The following is a 22168-nucleotide window of genomic DNA, read 5'->3' as shown; positions in this document are numbered from 1 at the left end:
AGTGCTGTGTGTCAGATACTGGGAATTCTGCATGCATTTTTTTCATACTGAAGTTCACAGCAACTCCATGAAGTAGTACCATTAATAACTCTATGTTATAGAAGAGGTGGCTGAAGCACAGAGAGGTTAAGTAACTTGCCCAAGGTCACACAGTAGGAAGTGATTCGGTGGGAGACAGGAAGACAGACTCTCTAGGTCAAAGCCCCTTGTTCTAACTGCCATTCTTCCCTGCCTCCTGGGGGTGGGGGGGCTCACACAAGACTCAGCACTCGACATCTCTCTTTGTACTGACCCTCTTTTATTTATACATCTATGTCCACTTCTGGACTGAGAACCCTTGGAGAGTAGACTGACTCCTCTGAGCATTCCCAGATCCCTGAATCCTTCAGCATGAGCCAGGTCATGGCAGCTGCTCAACTCATGTTGCTTGCTCAAGGATGAGTGAAGCCAGGAATAGCATTCTGCTTCTGCACTGTGACCTTGGACAAGGCACACAACCTCCCTGAGCTCTCATTTCTTTCTCTGGAGGAAGAAAATAAAAAAGCAACCTGGTGGACGGAGGGTATTAATACTGAATAACTAATCTTAGCTTACTATGAAGATCAAATTGAACATGATGCTGTCATGAGGAAATATAGTGTAAGCAGTGGGGCACTCACCATATAGGTGCTAGCAGTTGATATTCAGGGTTTCCTTGGTGGCCCTAAAGAACCAGGGTGCCAATGCAGGAGACATAAGGGATATGGGTCTGATCCCTGAGTCAGGAAGATCCCCTGGAGAAGGACGTGGCAACCCCCTCCAGTATTCTTGCCTGGAGAACCTCCATGGACAGAGGAGCCTGGCGGGCTACAGTCCGTACAATCACAGAGTCAGACATGACTGAAGCAACTTAGCACGCAGCTGGTATTCGGAGGGAAATGTGTCAACTGCTCACAGGTAAAACATGTTATGCTAACAGGGGTCTTACAGTTAATGATACCTTCATCCAAGTTAATGTGTAATTCTGGAAGATCAGCCTTCAGTCAGGCCAATGAGAAGTATCTGAGGTCAAGGCAGAGCCTGGTCACCCCCATGGGAGGCTTCTGTCCCCACCCTCCTTACTCGTCCTGGAACCTGGTCTTTTCCCAAGGTCTCTGGGGCTGGCTCATGTTCCCCTCCCCACCCAGCATCTAACTTCTCCCCATGGCTTGAGTCTGACAGCTCAGGTCTTGGAAAGCAGACTGCTCCCCTTGGCAGCCCTTCACTCCTTGGAGGAGATGAGGTCAGATCAATGGCAGGAATGCCAACTTCATAAATCACTTCCAACATGTTGACCTCACCGCAACTCCGTGAAGAAGGTATTAGAACCCCACTGTAGAGTCCAAGGTTACAGAAGCCAAGGGCTTGCTCAAGAGCACAACTGCTGGACTTGAACACAAGTCTATCAGATTTCAAATATGCTAGTCTTTCTCATGCTCCCCCTTCTTTGTCTGGGCAAGTTCAGGGAGATTCATATCCAAGACCCACCCAGTACAGGCTTTCTGAGCTCAGCGTGAGTCCCCAGAGGAACTCAGATTTCAGGCAAATTCCATATTTCCTTGATTCTAAGATGTATTCTTATTCAGTTTTATGTTTCTGATATGGAGATCATAAAAACGATAACAGTTGAGATTTTAGGAAATTTAGAAGGACTCCTGGGACCGCAGTCAAGTGTCTCTTTCAGTTACCAACTGGTTCTGTGCCTTTGTCATTTTACATGCCTGTACCTCAGGGAGTTGGCCTGATTTTTGGCACTGGCTCTGCCACTTGACAGCCATGTGGCTCTGTGGTCCTCTCCGGGATTTAGTTTCCTCATCTCTAAAATGATTGGAGGGGTCACTGATTTTATTTATTTATTTAAATTTTTGGCTGTGCTGGGTCTTCACTGCTGTGCATGGACTTTCTCTAGTTGCAGTAGGCGGTCTTTTCACTGTGATGGCTTCTCTCGTTGTGGAGCACAGGCTCTAAGGCACGCAGGCTCAGTGGTTGTGGCACACAGGATTAGTGGCTCCATGGCATGTGGCATCTTCCCCGACCAGGGATCAAACCCATGTCCCTGCACTGGCAGGCGAATTCTTAACCCCTGGACCACCAGGGAAGTCCAAGATGATTTCTAAGATGATTTCTGTTCTGGCTCTGACATTCCATGAATGCGGTCTTCCAATGCTCTGTCTCAAAGGTTCTACATTACTCTGGCTGTACATTAGTATCATCTAGGGAGCTTATCAAAAATTATTAAAATACGGCTGACATCCTCCCCCACCCATCATGTTGATGTAACTGACCCCAGGAAAGACTCAGACATCCACCTTTTTATAAGCTCTCTTGGCAATTGTGACTGCAAGCAGGGCTCAGAAGTACCACTCTTCCAGACCTAAAGCCTCAGTGGGGGACAAAGGATAGAAATTCCAATGACATTTCAGAGGAGCCTTAAAAGCTTAAATCTGGGCAGAATTTTCTTTTGCAGTCTTACAAATAGATTGGTGGATGGGTATTCAGGAACCTATAACCTATCAATTTAGTTCAGTTCAATTCAGTCGCTCAGTCGTGTCCGACTCTTTGCAACCCCATGAATCGCAGCACGCCAGGCCTCCCTGTCCATCACCAACACCCAGAGTTCACTGAGACTCACGTCCATCAAGTCAGTGATGCCATCCAGCCATCTCATCCTCTGTTGTCCCCTTCTCCTCCTGCCCCCAATCCCTCCCAGCATCAGAGTCTTTTCCAGTGAGTCAACTCTTCGCATGAGGTGGCCAAAGTACTGGAGTTTCAGCTTTAGCATCATTCCGTCCAAAGAAATCCCAGGGCTGATCTCCTTCAGAATGGACTGGTTGGATCTCCTTACAGTCCAAGGGACTCTCAAGAGTCTCCTCCAACACCACAGTTAAAAGCATCAATTCTCGGTTCAGCTTTCTTCACAGTCCAACTCTCACATCCATACATGACCACTGGAAAAACCATAGCCTTGACTAGATGGACCTTTGTTGGCAAAGTAATGTCTTGGCTTTTCAATATGCTATCTAGGTTGGCCATAACTTTTCTCCCATTAGATGATCCCATATAGGGGAGGTCAAAATAATTTTTTCATTAAAAATTTTTTGATATTCAAATATCTAATAAGTGATTCCTACCTGGCTATAGTAGGTATGATGGGGAGAGTTAACCAAGTATAATACAGCGCCTAGTCTAACAGTCTCCAATCTAAGTGCAGAAACAAAATCAGAGGCAAACAGTATGGTATAAAATTAAGTGCTAAATCTAAGATAATTTTTATTGAGCACTTTTATTGCATGCCAGGCACCAAGTGCCTTCTAGTATATTAGACGAATTTAATCCTCACAATAACCCACTGAGGAGGGTTCTGCTACTATTCCTACTTCTCACTTAAGGAAACCAAGGATCAGAGTGTTGTGTAAACATGCACAAGCCCATAAAGATAGCAAGTAGCAGAGGCAAGGGTTGAAGCCAGGCTCCAAAGCTGACGCTGGTACCATTGTGCAATACCACCTATGTTGGCTGGGAGACTCTCATATAAGCTCTGTAGGGTACCAAGAGGAGCCTGGGTCTGGCCTCAAAGCATGTGTTCTACTAATTAAAAGAAGAGAGGAAACTTTCCAGATGCTTGTGGGTGAGAGAAGAGACCATGTGAGGGAACGTGAGGTGACAAGGGCTTTGAGTGTCGAGTGGATTTGACTAGGGACAGGAGTGAGACAGTGTGAATTTATCATGCCGTTAAGGAGGTGGCAGTGCTCTGCCAAGTGCACTAGTGAGGTGGGAGGTGAAGTCGGTCCTGAGGACCTGCTGAGGGCAAGGTCCTCTCCATCTTCGTTTCCTCATGGTCTACACAGGCCTGGCACATGATTGCTACTGTATTTGGTCAGTGAAGTTGGCAACTGCTTCTTTGAAGTCATTTGGAATTCTTTTTAACCTTTTATTTTGTATTGGGGTATAACCAATTAACAATGTTGTGCCATTTTCAGTTTCAGAACATGGAAGGGACTCAGCCATACATATACATGTATCCACTCTCCTCCAAACTCCCCTCCCATCCAGGCTGCCACATAACACTGAGTGGAGTTTCGTGTGCTATACTGTAGGTCCTTGCTGGTTATCCATTTTAAATATAGCCGTGGGTACATGTCAATCCCAAACTCCCTAACTATTCCTTTCCCCTGGCAACCATAAGATCATTTTCAAAGTCTGTGGGTCTCTGTCTTGTAAGTAGGTTCTTTGTATCATTTCTTTTTAGATCCCACATATAAGGGATGTCATACGATATTTCTCCTTCTCTGAAGAAAGTCACTTGGAAATCTTTTTTAAGTAGAAAACAAAACTTTAATGAAAACTTGAAAGCTCCAGTATGAAGTAACAAAATCAACAACCTACAAATCTTTCAGTCCTTTGCCTTTCAAGCAAAATATTCTCTTCAAAAAAATGCCCATTTCATAATAAATATCCCCATCTATAGGCTAGGCATGTCTGAGCTGATACATGGATATAAAATTCAAAAGAGAAGGGAACGAAAATATTTTAAAAATAAAAATCTGAATCCTTTCCTTGAGGTATATAACAATATGGTTACCAATATATTCAGCACCTTGTAATAATCAAGTTACTAATTGGAGCCCTGGAACAGCCCCTGAAATGAAAGAACAAGAGATCCTAGTTGTTCATGAGTCACAAGTTGGCAGCAGAAGAAAAACTGACAGCAACTGGACAGGAACTCAAATACATGAAATCCACATGTTCTGAACAATTACACACTCACTTCAAATAGCTAATAGTCTATAGGGTTTTACAAAAGGAGCTCAGAGCCTGGAATATGAATCGTTGCCCTCTGAGTGATGGGCATTCCTAAAGCATCCTTAATGCTTTTTTTTTTTTTTTTAATCAACACAGGACTCCATATGAGGGGACCAAACATCAGATCTCATCTCACAGATTACCTTGGGTGTAGAAACTTCAGATGCCACTTGTTATTTTGTTGTTTTTGTTGCTAAGTCATGTCCAACTCTGCGACCCAATGGACTACAGACCGCCAGGCTCCTCTGTCCATGGGATTTCCCAGGCAAGAATACTGGAGTGGGTTGCCATTTCCAGCTCCAGGTGGAATTTTTTATCTTCACTTTCTACTCCAACCCAGCATGACATTGAAGGTTCTGGACTGAGGAGGTAGGAGCAGAGACAGGAATGAGGATGGACAGTTGAGACAACGAAAAACAATGACATGGCTCAGCAACACACCATTAAGTGCCCAAGTACGTTAAGTACAGAGGGTGGCATTCACATGCCTGCTGAGGGATGGCACTGTGGCCATACATGTGCCCAGAAACCGAGCCAACATGGAAAATCCATTTCACAGAAGAGCACCGTAGTTTCCAGAACCTACCTGGCCGGAGGACCTTCCTGCAGATAATTGTCACTTGTGAGAAGAATGCTAGAAGTGAAGGTATTAGTCACTCAGTCGCATCAAACTCTGTGACCCCAGAGACTGTAGCCCGCCAGGCTCCTCTGTCCCTGGGATTCTCCAGGCAAGAATACTGGAGTGGGTTGCCACTTCCTTTTCCAGGGGATCTTTCCGACCCAGGGATCGAACTGCATTGTAGGCAGACTCTTTACCATCTGAGCCACCAGGGAAGTCTGAGAAGAACGCTTAACCATGTCCTTCCGCAGAGCGCTTTTCCAGTGAAGATGTGCAGGTGTGGGCAGTGGCAGGGAGTGGGTTCCTGACACTGGCTAAGGACACTGTCCTGTTCCCAAACTTCTATTTCAAGAACTCAAGTAGGGAGCCAATTTAGAAGGTGTATCTTTCAGCAAGGTGCACACAAACTCAGAAATCTCATTCCCTGTGTCAGAGCTGATCCCATGTAATCCATTTCAGTGAGAGCTCACCCCCATCCAGGGTGGCATGGCCAGGGCACCAGATCTGTGGACAGAACTAGGCTGATTATTTAAATCCTGCTAATTCCCCAAATTGCTCCAAGCCCCAAATAAAATTATGGTTATGGATCCTTATACTGCAATTGTTTTAATTCTGCTCCCTCCAAAGCACCAAGGGATCAATCCTTATTTCTCATAACCACTGCGTGGGTGAGGTCAGGCCAGAGGGCCGTCAGAGGCCTTGAGGTCATACACTTGCTCTGACAGGACCCTGGAGCCCAAGAGCCACTGGCAAGTCTGCACTGCCATCCATCTTTGTGGGATGATTATGGCCAGTTTGAAAGCTGATTTTTGATTAGCAATAATCCTGGGTAAATTAAAGAGATCATAGTCTATAAGAGTTTCTCACCTGGAGTGCCATAAATTATATGTGCGCTGAGGTACTAAATTTCTTTAGTTTGGGTGGGTCTGGCTGATCATTTCTGGCTAAAAGTAACCTCAACAGGTTAACCTAGTGCACCTTAGTTTATCCCAGAGTCATTTAAATGTCTTTTTTTCCTTTTTTTAAAATATGTCATGAGGGAAAAAGGATAGGTCTATGGCAGTAGGATGTTTAATCTTTTATTTCTAAATTTTTATATATAAAGTTTAAAGACCATAATATAGAACACAGCATTTTTTTTTTTTTAAACATTATCCCTTTGAGTATCTGATGTGAAAGCCCTGCTCCCCGGAATGCACCCCCACTCATTCATGGAGTATTTTGCATACAACTTCAGAGGGCTATAGAATCCAAACTGAAGGTCTGTTCTGGAAGAATTATGAGACAAATATAAATTTACTATTTTTAGAGGGGTTCATCTGCTTCTTTCCTCCACCTTTTCTCTAGTTCTGCCCTTAAAGACCAGAGAATTGCCAAAGAAATCTCTGAGGAAAGTATTACTCTGAACTCCCTTGTAACTTCCTAGGGAGCATGCAGAAACCACTGACAACTCCAAGAGGTATTCCAGAGAAACTGCCAGCTGCTCAGGGAGGAGATGCTAATCACTGGCTCCAAGCATCGCCCACCCTTGGAGTACCAGCTCTGGGTGCTGGGAACCACTTACACATACAAAACACATCACCCTCTGTGTCTGGATGCATCTTTTAAAGTGAAAGATGCTCAGCTGTATCCGACTCTTTGCAACCCCATGGAATATTCAGTCCATAGAATTCTCCAGGCCAGAATACTGGAGCGGGTAGCCTCTCCCTTCTCCAGGGGATCGTCCCAACCCAGGGATCGAACCCAGGTCTCCTGCATTGCAGGCGGATTCTTTACCAGCTGAGCCACAGGGGAAGCCCAAGAATACTGGAGTGGGTAGCCTATCCCTTCTCCAGGGGATCTTCCTGACCCAGCAATCGAACCAGGGTCTCCTGCATTGCAGGCAGATTCTTTACTAACTGAACTATCAAGGAAGCCTGGATGTATCTTTGGTTAGTACCTATACTAGAAACCACATGTAATCAATCACCTTGCAGTCTCCATTCTCCACTGCAAGCACATGACCTTGTTTGTGTGTTTTAACCAGTCACGGTTGCCACTAGTCAAAGCAAGAGTGTACAAATGCGGAATGGGGGAAAAAGGGACATTTACATCAATTAATTTTAGCAGCATCTTTATTGCAACAAAGAACCTGTAATAAAATGCAACAAAACTAAGGTTTCACTTTACATGATTAAAAGCCATGTAGCTGAAAATGAGAAAACCCATAAACTTACTGGAGTGAGACATGCAGTTCTTTTTATACAAGTCAACGCTTAAAACAGCAGGCACTTTATGTTCTAAAATTAAAGACCTGAACTCCAATTGTGCTGAATACAACATAAATTTGTATTTGGGTTATTTAAAAACAAACATACAAACACTACTTCTCTCTCTCTGTGAGGGACTTCTTAAATGATTACCTAGAATTGTCTTTTGACAAAGTAAGAAAAAACTGGAGCCAGCACCTTGCACTAACATGCCTTCATATTTTAGGCTGCAAGATGGATAGGTGAGGTTGGGCTGTGGAAAGGTGAGAGTCAGGAAAGTTTCCTACGTCTGCTGGGAATGGACACTCAGCTTCCATATCTTAGTTTAGATATGGCTATGTCTTTTTGCTTACTTTAAATAGCTCTAATTTGGGTTCCTAGGCTTAAACAAGCACTTTATATCCCAAGCCCCAAACCTCCCACTACACCAAGGAAGACACGTTGAGTTTAACAATTTTAATTAACTTCAGAATGTCATATACTAATTAGAAGTACTGCTTCATTAATAAGCATGCTTAGCATTTACTTCAGAATGGAAAAATTAACCATTTTATGTTATCTTTAAAATGTTTCATAGGAATATATTAATAAATACTTCTTTAAAAATTTGCCTTTTCTACATATCATTTAACTACCATGAGCTGGGATATCTGGATGGAGTCTAGCACTGACAAAGCACTAAGGGGCTGTGTGGCCACGGGTATATTTTCTCCTCTCTATATGGAGGTTCCTCCTCTAAAAAATGAGAACATCAGATTATATCAAAGATATAATAGCTTGAAAGTTCTGTAATTCTATAATAATGAGAGATCTCATAGGAATCATTCCACCTAAAGAGAGACAATGTTACAGAGAGGTGGGATACACTTTTCTTCAAGAAATAAAACAAGTAAAAGTAAGCATCAGTTACCTATTACCTCATTCTTTTGAAAAATCATGCATGCATTGTGACTTCTTCCTCTTATGTGTGAGGCATTGGAAACAAGCCAGGAACAGCAAGAGGGAAAAACCTTCATTCCAAAATTAATCTCCAGACCAAGGGGAGATACAGTTAATGATACCTTCTGCTTTTTTCACAGTGAAAAAACAGCCAATAATTACTGTATGAGGAGCTATCTTGACTATTGTTTTACGTTCTTGAAAATCAGTCCAGTGTAAAAATCACCTATTATTTTCTTAATCCAACTCAGTCCTATAGGAGAGTTTCTTAAAGTAGCTCCACAAATGACTTGCTTTAGAGACACCTGGAAAGCTTGTTAGAAATGCAGATTCCTGGTCTCCACTTAATCAACCAAATCCAAATTTCTAAGAGTGAGGTTCAAGAGTGCATTTCTTTTCAAAAGCATCCAGATGAATGAGATCTTGAGTCTCCCTGCTCAACACACAAGCAACCATACCTACCTGATGGCTGTTCAAGTGCACTCAATTATCAAACCTGCAAAACTCCCCCTTGATGTTTAACCTAGAGCTTTTTGGTTCTCACTAAAAATGTTGCTATACTCTTGCCTTTTAGTTTGTTGCCCATACATAGGGTACAAATAGTTTTAGTGAGGTTTCTACAGATTGCCTGAATTGACTATGCTTTTCCCATTGATTTTAAAAATCAAATTCAGTCAAGTTGTCTTTCTGCATGCAAATTCAGTCAGGTATTTTCCCTCTCTATAGAAGGAGAATGGCCTTTAACTGACTGACAGGGAATGATAACAGAAGCATTCCTTGTGATGGGAGGAAAGCAGATGGCAAGATGCAAAAGGAAAATATCTGTGAATTTGAGAGTCCATGAGGTTCCTTTAAGGTTTGTTTTGGTAAAATACGAGATGCCATTTTGAAAACACAGCCATATTGGGTAAGAGGTTTCAAATGAACGGCTGTCTAAAAGCTACTGTATACCATTTCTACTTTGCATATTATATAAGGATATATCCTCGGAGGCCAACTAGGTCCACAAACAAAAATGGTCTTCAGTAATCAGATACAAACTTAAGTCATGGGGGAAAGTACTTTCTTGGGGAAGAATATTACCCAAATCAATTTAATTTAACATTGAAAAGAATATAAACATATCTCAGCATGGGAAAATATCATAAACAAGAAAATCCATACATATACAGTCATAGGGAAAAGTGTGGTACCTATAATACAGTATAAATACAAAAACAGCAAAACCCAACCCCCCTCCGTGGACAGAACCACCAGGTCACCCTGCCATCTCTGGACGTCTCCCACCTCCCATGTGGCCCTCAAAGATGAGGCCCACGTCTCAAGCACAGTTATCTTGACTAACGGAGGCTGTGCTCTCTAGGATTAGGAATCTATTCACTCTGTAATGGTGAGAGACAGTAAATTTTTTTTCTTTTGGAATATTGTTTAGAAGTACTGATAACGACTTTCCGAACATTGAGGCTTGTGATAAAAAGGGTCAAACTCTTGGGTGCCTTCTCTGACATTGGCTCCAATGTGACCCAGCTAGCACCCTAAGATGCTAAGATGACAGATCCCAATCAGCACTATGAGCTCCCTTAATAGTCAAGCTCTAGGGCTAAATCAGGAACATGTCATGACCACTCAAGAAATCGCTTATAAGCTTTGAACACTGAAAAAGAGAGTCATGGCTGGCTGGGGATCAGTTTATGGTAAAGAGGTTGTCTGGAAACCTCTGTATTTTAAGATCACAATATTTAAATGATGCTCAAATAATTTATAAAGGTTCAAGAAAGTTTCAATTTGCAAGGCTTCCAAAATTAAGAAGAAAATAACAAAAAATTAGAATTGAAATGTAAAAGTAACTGTAAGGAGCTTTTCTTCCCCTGAATAATGTTACTCTGTAACTGTTGGCAAGAGAGTGATTTCTTAATTCTGGTTTCCTTAGCTAATATTCTAGGAGTTTAAATTTCAATTCTGAAACTTTTTCATGAGTATTTTTGGTCAGATTATACTTCTGCTTAGTTCTTAAGCAGACCCTTGCCTTCTCCTCTCCTTGCCATTCTCCACACCCTGGTCTCCCCAACTCCACCAAAATTCCCTTCCATTGCCCTAAAACTCTGGAACATTTCAGTGAGGAAAATACCCAATGGAAAATGGCACCATTAAATTTTCTGAAGAATACGAGTGAATGTGTACTTTTTTCTTTTCCCAAAGGGAAAGGAACTGCCTGCAAATATTTAAGCTCTAATTATCTGATTAAAATTTTCCTGCCTGTAATTATCAATATTATAATCATGCTACATATACAGTTACTTGCCTTTATGTGAAAAGAAAAACCCACTCGGTCATATCATCAAAGAGAACCATTTATACTAGATACAATTTAAATTGGCTAAAAACTGGTCAGAGTTTGAATGAAACAAAGTAAGTGTCTTTAGGAGGCCACTAACTTAACCCTGAACAATCGTTAATGATTGGTTAAGTCATAGGTTTAATAGTGATTACTTTATAACATGCTGGATACACCCCAAGCAACGAAGCAGAAGCTATTCAATTACATTTAAGTGCTATCAAATCTGTAACTAGTCAGAGATTCTGGAATTGAACCAAGCCAATCACTAATATCATCATATTTTAACAAATTCCGAAGTATACTGTAAAAATACACTAAGTCCATGAGGTTTCATAATGCTATTAAAAATGAAAATAAGGTAGTATGAATACATAGTGCTAATGTCTTATTTCTTTCAGTGATTCTCAAGGTATTGCTGGGTCCCTTAGAAATACGTGTCATTTAGTTTTGTGTGTGTATGGTTAAGGTATGAGATTACTATCCACAAGCTGTAAACACCTGCGTGGCACCAGATGTACTTTCAGAAGTAGATGTTATGTGGCAAGTACCAAAATGTGATGATCAATTCTCTATTGATTAAATTTAAACTTCCTCATTTGGTTAAACAGCCAGTGTACACCAGAGTTCTACACAGGTCAAAATTATATCACTTTCAGAGCAGCAATACGTGATCCAAGGTTTTCTTGAAGGTAGTGCAAAAGATGCAGTTCATAATGTTCTCCAGATTCAGGAACTCTTATGCTGTGTCTCTCCTGAGGATAGATCTTAAAAAACAACAACCAAATCAAAATACAAAAAATAAGAACTTAGTATCTCCTTCCAAAGCTTTCCAGAGATTCTCAACAGGAATAATAACATGGAGCAGAGCTTCTCCAAGATATTGCATACACACCTCCAATGTAAAGGCTCCCCTCCTTTTATTTTTTTATTATTATTAAAAAATTTTTTTGGCCATGCCCCACGATGTGTAGGCTCTTAGTTCCTGTCCAAGGTAGGAACCCACGCCCCCTGCACTGGAAGTGTGGCATCTCACTGGGGAAGCCCCTCTTCCTTTTGTAATTCCCTATGTATCACTAAGCTTACAGAAGGATCAATGGTTCTCCAAGTGTGGTTTGCAGACTTCTGGAGTCTTCAGAAACCCTTTCAAGGGATACACAGGGTCAAAACTACTTTCAGGACAAAACTAAGACAAAACTAAGACATTAAGGAATAAGCGTTTATTCACTGTGTTGGCATCTGCACTGATAATTAAAGGCAACGGTGGGTAAAACTGCTGGTGCCTTAGCATGAATCAAATCAGTGACGTACACTTTAGTAAATAAGAAAAAATGCCAGCTTCATTTAAGCAGAAGTTAGAATTTTATTAAATTGCAACCCTTGAGCAGAGGTCTTTTTATATTCTGTGGTGATAAAACGGGCAGAATGCATAAAGCACTTCTGCTACAGGATGTCTGAAGGGAAAGACTTGTACAACTGAGTTTTCTTTCTTTTATCTGTGCCTCGAGGCATGCAAGCTCTTAAGTCCCCAACCAGGGATCGAACCCATGCCCCCTGCACTGGAAGTGTGGCATCTTAACCATTGGATTGCCAGGGTTTCTCAAACTGAGCTTATAAATGGAACTCCATTTTCTCACTTGAAAGAAAGACATCTACGGTGATTTAGACTTGGCTATTTGGCAAACATTTTCTCAAAAATAATAGCTGGCTACTTCAAAGACAACATTGACAGTATTTGCTGCTAGTGATAAATTGTGAGATTTTAAGTGAAAATTAGAATTTTGGAAAACTTGCATTCTATCAACTACTATTTCATGAGTTTCCAATACCTGGAAGACTTTTCTCTTGGCATTAGTGGTAGTATTAATGTATGTGATTTAAAAAATATTGTATGATAAAATGAGTCAACAATTAGAAGTGAACCAGTGTTTTCCAGATGACCAATGCATGGATAAAAGATGCATCTGAAGTACAAGATCCACCCAACAGACTATAACAGAGCATGAGAAGTTTACAGATATGGCTTCGGATTCTACACTAAAACTAACCTTTAAGAACTACCATTTGTCCAGTTTTAGTGCAGCAACAAAGAACAGCTATTATTATCTGAAAAAGCTAAAATATTACTCCCATTTCTTAGCTAGGTATTTTGTGAGGCTGAAATTTCTTCATTTACTTTAGCCAAAACAACATTTCACAACAGAAGTAGATATGAGCATTGAGGTGTTATTTCTTATTAAGTCAGATATTAAAGGGATTTACAAATATGTAAAACAGTACTAACTTTCTCACTAAGCTTTAAATTGTTTTTCCCCCATTAAAAAAATGTGATCTGTGCTAACATGTAATAATAGTTTATCATTGGTAAATAAATAAATATTTTAAGATTTTCTTAGTCAATGTAAGAGCAATACCCACTGACATAATTCACGTAAAGAAAAACTGTTTGGTATATAGAAGGGCCCCGAGACCCTTGGAAACTGATGCTACAGCAAATATCTCAGAGTTTACCCAAAGAAATGCCAACTGAAACATAAAAGAAGGAAAGTAATATTTTTCATTTCTTACGAGCATATAATCCATGCAAGGAGCAGAAACAAGGAAGAAAAGGAAGAACGGTTTCTCTTAAAAGTTTTTTTTTTTTAATAATGGAGCAATGGAGGTGGGTAACTTGGTTTCTGCCCCAGTGTCAATATAAAATAGAAGAAAATTAAAAGACCATATATTCAGGTCCTAAAAATCCTTTACAATGAAATCAAGTAGCATTTCCTCATCCTTCCAAGGGGAAGAAGAAAAGCAAAGGAGGATAGTGAATGGACTCCTGTCATCTTGTCCACGACTACAAACTGAAAGCAGATACAGACACACAAGTCATGTAATCGGACAGGCCAATTTTCATCCTGACTTCAACAGAACAGAATCTTAACTTTTACCAACTAGAGGCACTGCTAACTATGCCTAGTATTTCAGTTCTCTTAAGCAGACAGTGGCCACAGCTGAAAATTCAACCTCACTCCATAGTTTATTATATTTCAAAGTAACCAATCATGAATCATGACTATATTAATCAGAAAATTAAAATAACTCACCTGTAAATCATATGGCTTTCCAGCCCTCACTAAAAAACTCAGTAATATACTGGTGTGTGCAAAATGAACATTCTCATCCAAGAACCCATGTAAGAGCAGTAAACGATTTGGTCTGGAGAAATGGAAATATCAGAAGATGAGGTAAAATAGAGTATTTGCGAAAACTACTTAACTTGTTAAAACTAACCATAACCTACTACAATAACTTCCTTATACTGTAATGTTAGAATAAGATTCAACATTTCAATATTAAATTAGTAATATATTAACCAGATGCTACATGTAATGAAAAAAATCAAACGTGTTCAATTTCCTATTAAGATATTATCATACATCAATAATTACAGCATGTCCCTAGAAAAGGAATAATCATATATGCTATTTGTAAAATATACGTAAGCAGAAATGGGATTTTTTCGACTCTGAAACAGTGGTGTTGTGCTGTGCTTAGTTGCTCAGTTGTGTCCAACTCTTTGAGACCCCATGGACTGTAGCCTGCCAGGCTCCTCTGTCCATGGACATTCTCTAGGCAAGAATACTGGAGTGGGTTGCCATGCCCTCCTCCAGGGAAACAGTGGTATACTTAATTAATAAAGATTCTTTTAGCACTTAAGCAATTGCTTCAAATATAACTCGCTGCTGCTGCTAAGTCACTTCAGTCGTGTCCGACTCTGTGCGACCTCAGAGACGGCAGCCCACCAGGCTCCCCCGTCCCTTGGATTCTCCAGGTAAGAACACTGGAGTGGGTTGCCATTGCCTTCTCCAATGCATGAAAGTGAAAAGTGAAAGTGAAGTCGCTCAGTCATGCCCGACTCTTAGCGACCCCATGGACTGCAGCCTACCAGGCTCCTCCGTCCATGGGATTTTCCAGGCAAGAGTACTGGAATGGGTTGCCATTGCCTTCTCCTAAAAACCCAAAATTATATGAACTGGCCTATAATTCAGCTTTAAGAAAACAGCCATGCTTTCTAGTAATCCATATAATATTAGTTTTATTTTTGTCATATTTGTAGCTTTCCTTACTATTAAAGACAATCTTAAAAAATACAATTTAAAATTTTAGTTTTAAAGCTTGAACTTACTCAGAGGGGAATTTTTCTGCTTGCATGGCTACAGATCCTAAGTAATAGCCCTGTTCATTCTGGTCAGGGTGACCCATATAACGTTCCGTGTAGCCTGTATCATAGAAGATCCACAGAGTGACTGGGGCCCCGGCAATAGCAACCTACAGAAGATAACAGTGACAGTCAAGTGTGGTTCAGAAAAGAATGGTTAACACTGACAGTCTGTAACTGCAAATTTATAGGCTAAAATTATCTTTAGGCTTTAGCCTCACAACTGTGGTCTCAGGCAACTGAGAAAATCAAAGGGGAATGCCAAGGTCAAGAACTTGATACTTAATGAGTCAGATAGCTTCATGTTCCACAGAGGTGGCACACGCTAAATCCTTAACCTGGGCTGGATGAAACATAAACATGAGTCTCCATTAGAAGAGGAGGCTGAACTAGAACATATGAATGCCTCAGTGTAAGCTGAGGAAAAAAATATGGGACACGTGTCAGCTTTACATAGGAAGAGCAGTCATTTTCTTCTTTTTTGTTTTTTTAGCTTCTGTTGGCAGTACAGAATTTAAAACAATGAATGAAATATATTTACGTACTAAACACTTGTCTCATTTTAAGGCTCCCACAGTTTTATATTTAAATATTGTAATTACTTTCTTGACAGCTGCAAGCCTGGGAAAATTATGGCAGTATTCAGACTTCATTTTGTTGTTATTATAAATAAAGATTATCTGAATATACAAAAACCTTGTCACTTTTATTCCTAAAAATAAATAATTTCCACTGTAAAATAAAATGTTAATGAAATATTAAAAAAAGAAAAATGCTACTCATTATTTCCATTTGCTTAACAGTTTTTAGCATCTTTTTTCTAACATATTTTTCTACAACCTCTAACATAAGAGGTTGTTTATAAAGTTGTAATCACTGCTTATATATTTAGTAGTTTATTCATTTGGTACAGACTTACTTAGGACCTACTATGTGCCAAGCCTTGTGCTTGGCTGCTGAGGATACAGCATAAGGCAGATAGATCCCTGCCCTCAGACGCTGTAGCCCAATAATTAAAAAAATAAGAACAATCCAATACGAATGTGGGTTTTACTAATCAAGACTATCTCCCATAATATTTGGCATATGTCTGTTAATAGCTAATACCTGATCAAGCTGACAAGTATTTCATACAGATATATACAGATAAAGAAATATAAATATATATCCCACAAGTTGACAAGATAAATCTATTATTTCTCATGGCTGTTAAACACACAAACCCTAATATTTCATAATACTGTCAACTTCAGAAAATTGGTTCTTTTCTTGTATCTCAATTTATAGAAAATTCTACCCTTATTGCAAAAGAAATACCATAGGAAATCACATACCCTGAAGATATCTGACCTCTGCATTAACGCCATTAGGGACAGGTATCCTCCATAGGACCAGCCATGGATGCCCACACGATCTAAGTCAATGAAATCATATTGAGAGGCTAGATACTGGAGTCCTTCCACTTGATCGTCAATTTCTATTTGACCCTGTCAAAAAAGGGAGAACATTTCACTGATTCTGATAAATAAAAATCTCATTATAGAGTGTTTTGAAAGCTGGCAGATGTTCTTACTAAAAACACCTGTGTTTTTGTTTTTTTTTTTTAGAAAAGAACTTATTATTGATTGAGATTCTGTGGCTTGGAAAAAAAATTTTTAACTCTATTTAGAGATAGGAGCCTATAGCTTCTGTTGCTAGCCTGTCCTAGAGTTTAGTTACCCCTTAGTCACAAAGTTCTTTCCTACTGCAAGCCCAAATGTCCTTTGTCATATGGGTATTTCCCATTTCCATTTGTTCTGTTGTCTGCTAAGAGGTCAGCATCTTCCTTGTAACAAGCCTTCCTATACCCAAAGATGAAAAATTAGCCCCCTTAAGTGGATGACTAATTTTACTTCTCTTTAAAACTTCATGCAATAAAGTGGAAGGAATCACTCTTGAGGTCTTGTTCTCCTCTTTGCCCATTATCTACCTCTAGGAATTGAACATACAATTTCTTTAAAGTCCTATATAGTCCTGATTCCTATCACCACCACCCTATCTGTATTACTAGGCCTGCCAGTGCACACAATCTCACTTCACTGAGCCAAAAACAAAAATAAAAACAAAAACTTACATGAGAATACAACATAAGGTCAAAGAACTGGCTGTGGGAGAAAATCCCCATGTCTTACTCAGCATGTCCAATACACTGGCAAACACAGTAACTGCCTTACTGTGCAAAAGGAACATCGGATTCTCATCATTTCCCAAAGCAGCAGAAAGGACATGGGGCATCTCTAAAAGGTAGCATTTAAAGCTTCCTGTAGAGAGAAAGAGGCTTGTCACAAGGAAGGCACTAACCAGTTGGTTTCTCTCTTCACAGAGGACAGAACAAATCTCAGTTATTCCTCTTACTAGTGTACAGGATGCTGAAAACTAAATGTGATGCCTTCTGGCTACACTGGACATAAAAAATAGAAAGAGAGGGGGTTTCTATGTAAAAGTGGTTCTATCTCAGCTCCACAAAGCTACTTACAGGTAGACTGGAATAGCCTAGTGAGGATCGGCTGGCACCTTCCCTCCCGCCCCAAGCACATGCTCACACATGTGCACACACACACTCACTCACGGTCCCTGCCCCATTTCTGTCTCTGGGATTTCACACCAAACAAAGCACCAAAAACTGCAAATGTCTTTAAAAGAGAAATGCTGGTATGCTCACACACCATTTTATACTTAAAGGCGCCTTCAAATTTAAGCCCCCGGTGGCAGGACCCCCTGTTGTCTATCACCACAACCACATAGCCCAGAGAGGCCAGGGTGTTCAGTCGGAAGTACTTCACTCCTTTAAACCGATTATTCACCAACTGCACCTGAGGAAGAAAGACAGCTTCAGTGAAATGTATTCTATGGTAACATACAAAAGCAAATTAGAGAGGAAGGATGCTGCAAAAAATAGAAAGCTTACATTTTTAATATTATTTTGCCTATAAAATGAAATTATTTTCTTGTGGCAAGAACACATAAAATGGACCCTCTTAAAAATTTAAGCGTACAATACCGTATTGTTAATCATAGGACAGTTTTGCACAGCAGATCTCGAGAACTTATTCATCTTGCATAATTCAGGTTTTTTTTTTACGGTCACTGTTTAGTAACTCTCTCTTTCCCCTTGCCTGATATATTTTTGCTGCTGCTGCTGCTGCTAAGTCGCTTCAGTCGTGTCCGACTCTGTGTGACCCCATAGACGGCAGCCCACCAGGCTACCCCATCCCTGGGATTCTCCAGGCAAGAACACTGGAGTGGGTTGCCATTTCCTTCTCCAATGCATGAAAGTGAAAAGTGAAAGTGAAGTCGCTCAGCCGTGTCCGACTCTTGGTGACCCCATGGACTGCAGTTTACCAGGCTCCTCCATCCATGGGATTTTCCAGGCAAGAGTACTGGAATGGGGTGTTACTGCCTTCTCCATGATATATTTTTAAATTAACTTAAATCTTTTCATGTTTATGTTATTTCTTTTCTTTCTTAACTTCACATGCAAAGTTCAGAGGATTAATGAACAATTACAGACTTCAAAATTATAAGATATTAACTACTATAAGATACATGATTTAGTCTATTCCATAAAAAAAGTTACTAAAATGATTACTTCTACCCTGAGAAAGAAATGCATCCTTCAAATGATGGATCAGGACCATTTTTTTTCTCCCTACCTGTATCTTCTGGGATTGTCTCTGACTAGTAGAGGGAAAACTTCAGTACTTTAATAAAATACTGTGACCAGTCAGCTTACTTTTTCCTGTTACACAGATCAGTGCAAAAGGTAAGATAATTCTTAAAAAACTTTAGCACCCTAGAAACTATACTTCAAAATGACTGAGAAATTAAATGCAGTTTAGTGCTTCACCAGAAGTAAACTCTCCAGTGAAAAGAAGACTTTAACTAATGGGCAAAAAGCTACAGAAGTTCAAGGTTTTGGTGGACACTAAGAGCAAAGAGGAACTAAAGAGCCTCTTGATGAGGTGAAGGAGGAGAGGGTAAGAGCTGGCTTAAGACTAAATATTTTAAAAACTAAGACAATGGCATCCAGCCCCATTGCTGCATGGCAAATAGAAGGGAAAAGGTGGAAGTAGTGACAGATTTCCTCTTCTTGGGCTCCAAAATCACTGCAGACAGTGACTGCAGCCATGAAATCAGAAGACGACTGCTTCTTGGCAGGAAAGCGATGACAAACCTAGACAGTATGTTGAAAAGCAGGGACATTATTCGGCCGACAAAGGTCCGTATAGTCAAGGCTATGGTCTTCCCAGGGGTCACATATGATTGTGAGAGCTGGACCATAAAGAAGGTAGAACGCCAAAGAACTGATGCCTTCAACTGTGGTGCTGGAGAAGACTCCTGAAAGTCCCTTGGACAGCAAGAGATCAAACCAATCTTTTGTTTTGTTTTGTTCCATTTCTTGGTGCCAGAACCTGGGACAAACCAGTCAATCTTAAGAAAGATCAACCCTGAATATTCACTGGAAGGACTGAAGCTGAAGCTCCAGTATCCTGGGCATCTGACATGAACAGACAACTCATTGGAAAAGTCCCTGATGCTGGGAAAGACTGAGGGCAGGAGGAGAAGAGGGCGTCAGAGGAAGAGATGGCTGGAAGGCATCACCGATGCAATGAACATGAACTTGGGCAAACTCCAGGAGACGGTGACGGCCAGGGAGGCCTGGCGTGCTGCAATCCATGGGGTTGCAAAGAGTCAGACACAACTGGGGGACTGAACAACAACAACAAAGACAGATAATAAACAAAAAATGGATTCTGGCAAAATTGAGAAAGCGTTCTCTGGTGTAAACCATTGGGAAAACCAAGTTAGTCAGGAATTAAAATAAGAATTGGTGCTATCTTCACTCAGTCAACATCTACTGATCATTTACTGAGCTAGACTGGAGGTGGGCATGTAAAAAAATCTTCCTTTTGAACTTCTGGATGTTTAGTTACCACTGTAACAACTGCCAAGCAGGTCTTTCTGTTTCTATACTTGTCCTCCATACAATCTATTCTCATAGTAACAGAACGATGTTTTAAAAATGCAAACCAGGTGTGACTTTATGGCTTGGCTCCTTCTAATGGTAGGGCATTTAGATCAGAGTAAGATCTAAACTTCTTACCACTGCCTTCGAGACCCTACAATATTTGGTCCTTGGCTATTTTCTCTCACCTCATCTCATCCCATTTCTCCCCCTTGAGCACTGTATTCTAGTCTTACTATCAATTATACTGAGTTGGTTCTAACCCCAGGACCTTGACATTTATTTTCCCCTCAGTCTGGAATGCTCTTCCCTCAGATCTTTAACATGGCTCATCCCTTCTCATCCTCTGCAACCTCAGAGAGCTTCTTTGCCCTTCCAATCAGAACCCTCATTTTAGTCACTTTGTTATCTTCCTTCTCAACAATTATTCATAACACTGCCATTATATGAAGTTATATAATTTATCTTATTTTCCTCATTAATCTTCATGAGGGTGGGACATTAGTCTGACTTGTTCATTGTGGTATCCTCACTGCCTAGAATACTGCTTGGTACATAACAGGCACTCAGTAACTATTTGCTGAATGAATGAATGAAAAATAGAGAATGATGGTTTTCCTTTCTACCTTGGGAAGAGGTGTTTGGTGGGCAAAGGTGCTTGTTTTTAAAGGAAAGGAGCTGCAAAAAGAAGGAGTAAGCCTAGAAGAACACAAATACAAACATATAAGAAAATTAACTCACTTCTTTGCCTGCTGTAAATCACCGAAGACGGCCTCAGTTGCCTGATAGGAACATTTTCCCCCAGAGCCAGTGTTTTTGCCTTTGTAGCCTCAAGGCCTGCTTCTTCTTAGAAGAAGGTACTCAAACATAATGCCCTTGAGCTCCAAGAATTCAAAGGTTTTCTTCAGTATCAATTCTTCAAAACCTGTACTCTGCTATTTTAACCTCTCTTATGCATTTATGTTTGCAGAAGTGTCCGACACATAGGAAGTATCATAAGTATTTGTTAAACATTTTTAAACAATACTACTGTTATCAATAAAAGGTTTAAAGCAATCAGCCTTAACAACTTCAAATAGAATTATTTGTTGCTTTCCTTGGTTTCACTTATGTCCTATGGCAGGCACTGCTACATTTAATCAGGAAGTAATTCCTTTCATGTTATGAATTGAGACACTGTTCCTTATTCAAAAAGACTTCCACTTTGACCTGAATACCCACCAAGGGAAGGAAAAAAAAAGGCTTGGATCACTTTTAGGATTTAATCAAATTTTGCAAGGTTACTGTGTGCTAGTAGAAAGATCTGGTCTTACCTTAAGGAGTCTCTTCATAACTAATCAAAATGATTATCAAACACAAGGATGAATGATCTCCCAATGGGTTGAAGTGCTAACCGATTCTATCACTCAAAGTCTTATGGTGAAATCTCCCTGCAGACTGAACACCAGCTTTTCCCGTGGCCTCACCAAATTTGAATGCATCCAAAGAACACTTTGAGAAACAAACACCTCTATTTCAGTGGTATTAAGTACATTCACACTGCTGTACAACCACCACCACTACTGATTTCCAGAGCCTTTTCATCATCTCAAACAGAAACTTCAACTCTTTAAACAATAATTCCCTATCCCTCCCCCAGTCCCTGACAAGCTCTATTCTACTTTCTATCTCTATGAATTTGCTTCTTCTGGGTATCTCACACAAGTGCAATAATACAATATTTATCCTTTTGTGCCTGGCTTATTTCACTTACACAATGTCCTCAAGGTTTATCCACGTAGCATAAGTCAGAATTTCCTCCTTTTTTAAGGCTGCATAATATTCCTTTATATATCACATTTTGTTTACCCATTCGTCTATCAATGGACACTGGGGTTGCTTCCACATTTTGGCTATTGTGAATGATGTTGCAATTGACACTGCATACTTGTAACTCAAACAAGTATCTGAGTCTCTGCTTTCAATTCTTTTGGGTATATAGCCTGAAATGGAATTG

At 40.3% G+C, this 22168-nt stretch overlaps 1 protein-coding gene across 9 annotated transcripts in view; it reads right to left on the bottom strand.

Moving 5' to 3' along the window:
- Positions 1-7536: 7536 nt before the first annotated feature.
- Positions 7537-22168, bottom strand: part of DPP8 (dipeptidyl peptidase 8) — a 57314-nt gene continuing 42682 nt past the window's right edge. For 5 of the 9 annotated variants that reach the window (XM_086322982.1, XM_086322986.1, XM_086322985.1 and 2 more), the window contains 5 exons: positions 17873-18019; positions 16502-16654; positions 15135-15277; positions 14053-14164; positions 7537-11730 (listed from right to left, as the gene is read on the bottom strand). In XM_086322982.1, coding sequence (XP_086179108.1) covers positions 11608-11730; positions 14053-14164; positions 15135-15277; positions 16502-16654; positions 17873-18019 — 678 coding nt within the window. In that variant the 3' untranslated portion in view covers positions 7537-11607. Of the gene's footprint in view, positions 11731-14052; positions 14165-15134; positions 15278-16501; positions 16655-17280; positions 17468-17872; positions 18020-22168 lie in introns of those variants that run through there. The other 4 variants (XR_015135438.1, XR_015135439.1, XM_086322987.1 and 1 more) reach the window with 2 other exon arrangements.

The sequence above is a fragment of the Bos grunniens genome, chromosome 10, assembly GCF_055505025.1.
Source record: "Bos grunniens cultivar Pamir isolate PY7600 chromosome 10, Bosgru_T2T1.0, whole genome shotgun sequence".
In the NCBI taxonomy this organism is placed as follows: Eukaryota; Metazoa; Chordata; class Mammalia; order Artiodactyla; family Bovidae; genus Bos; species Bos grunniens.
This window is presented reverse-complemented; position numbering and strand designations above follow the sequence as displayed.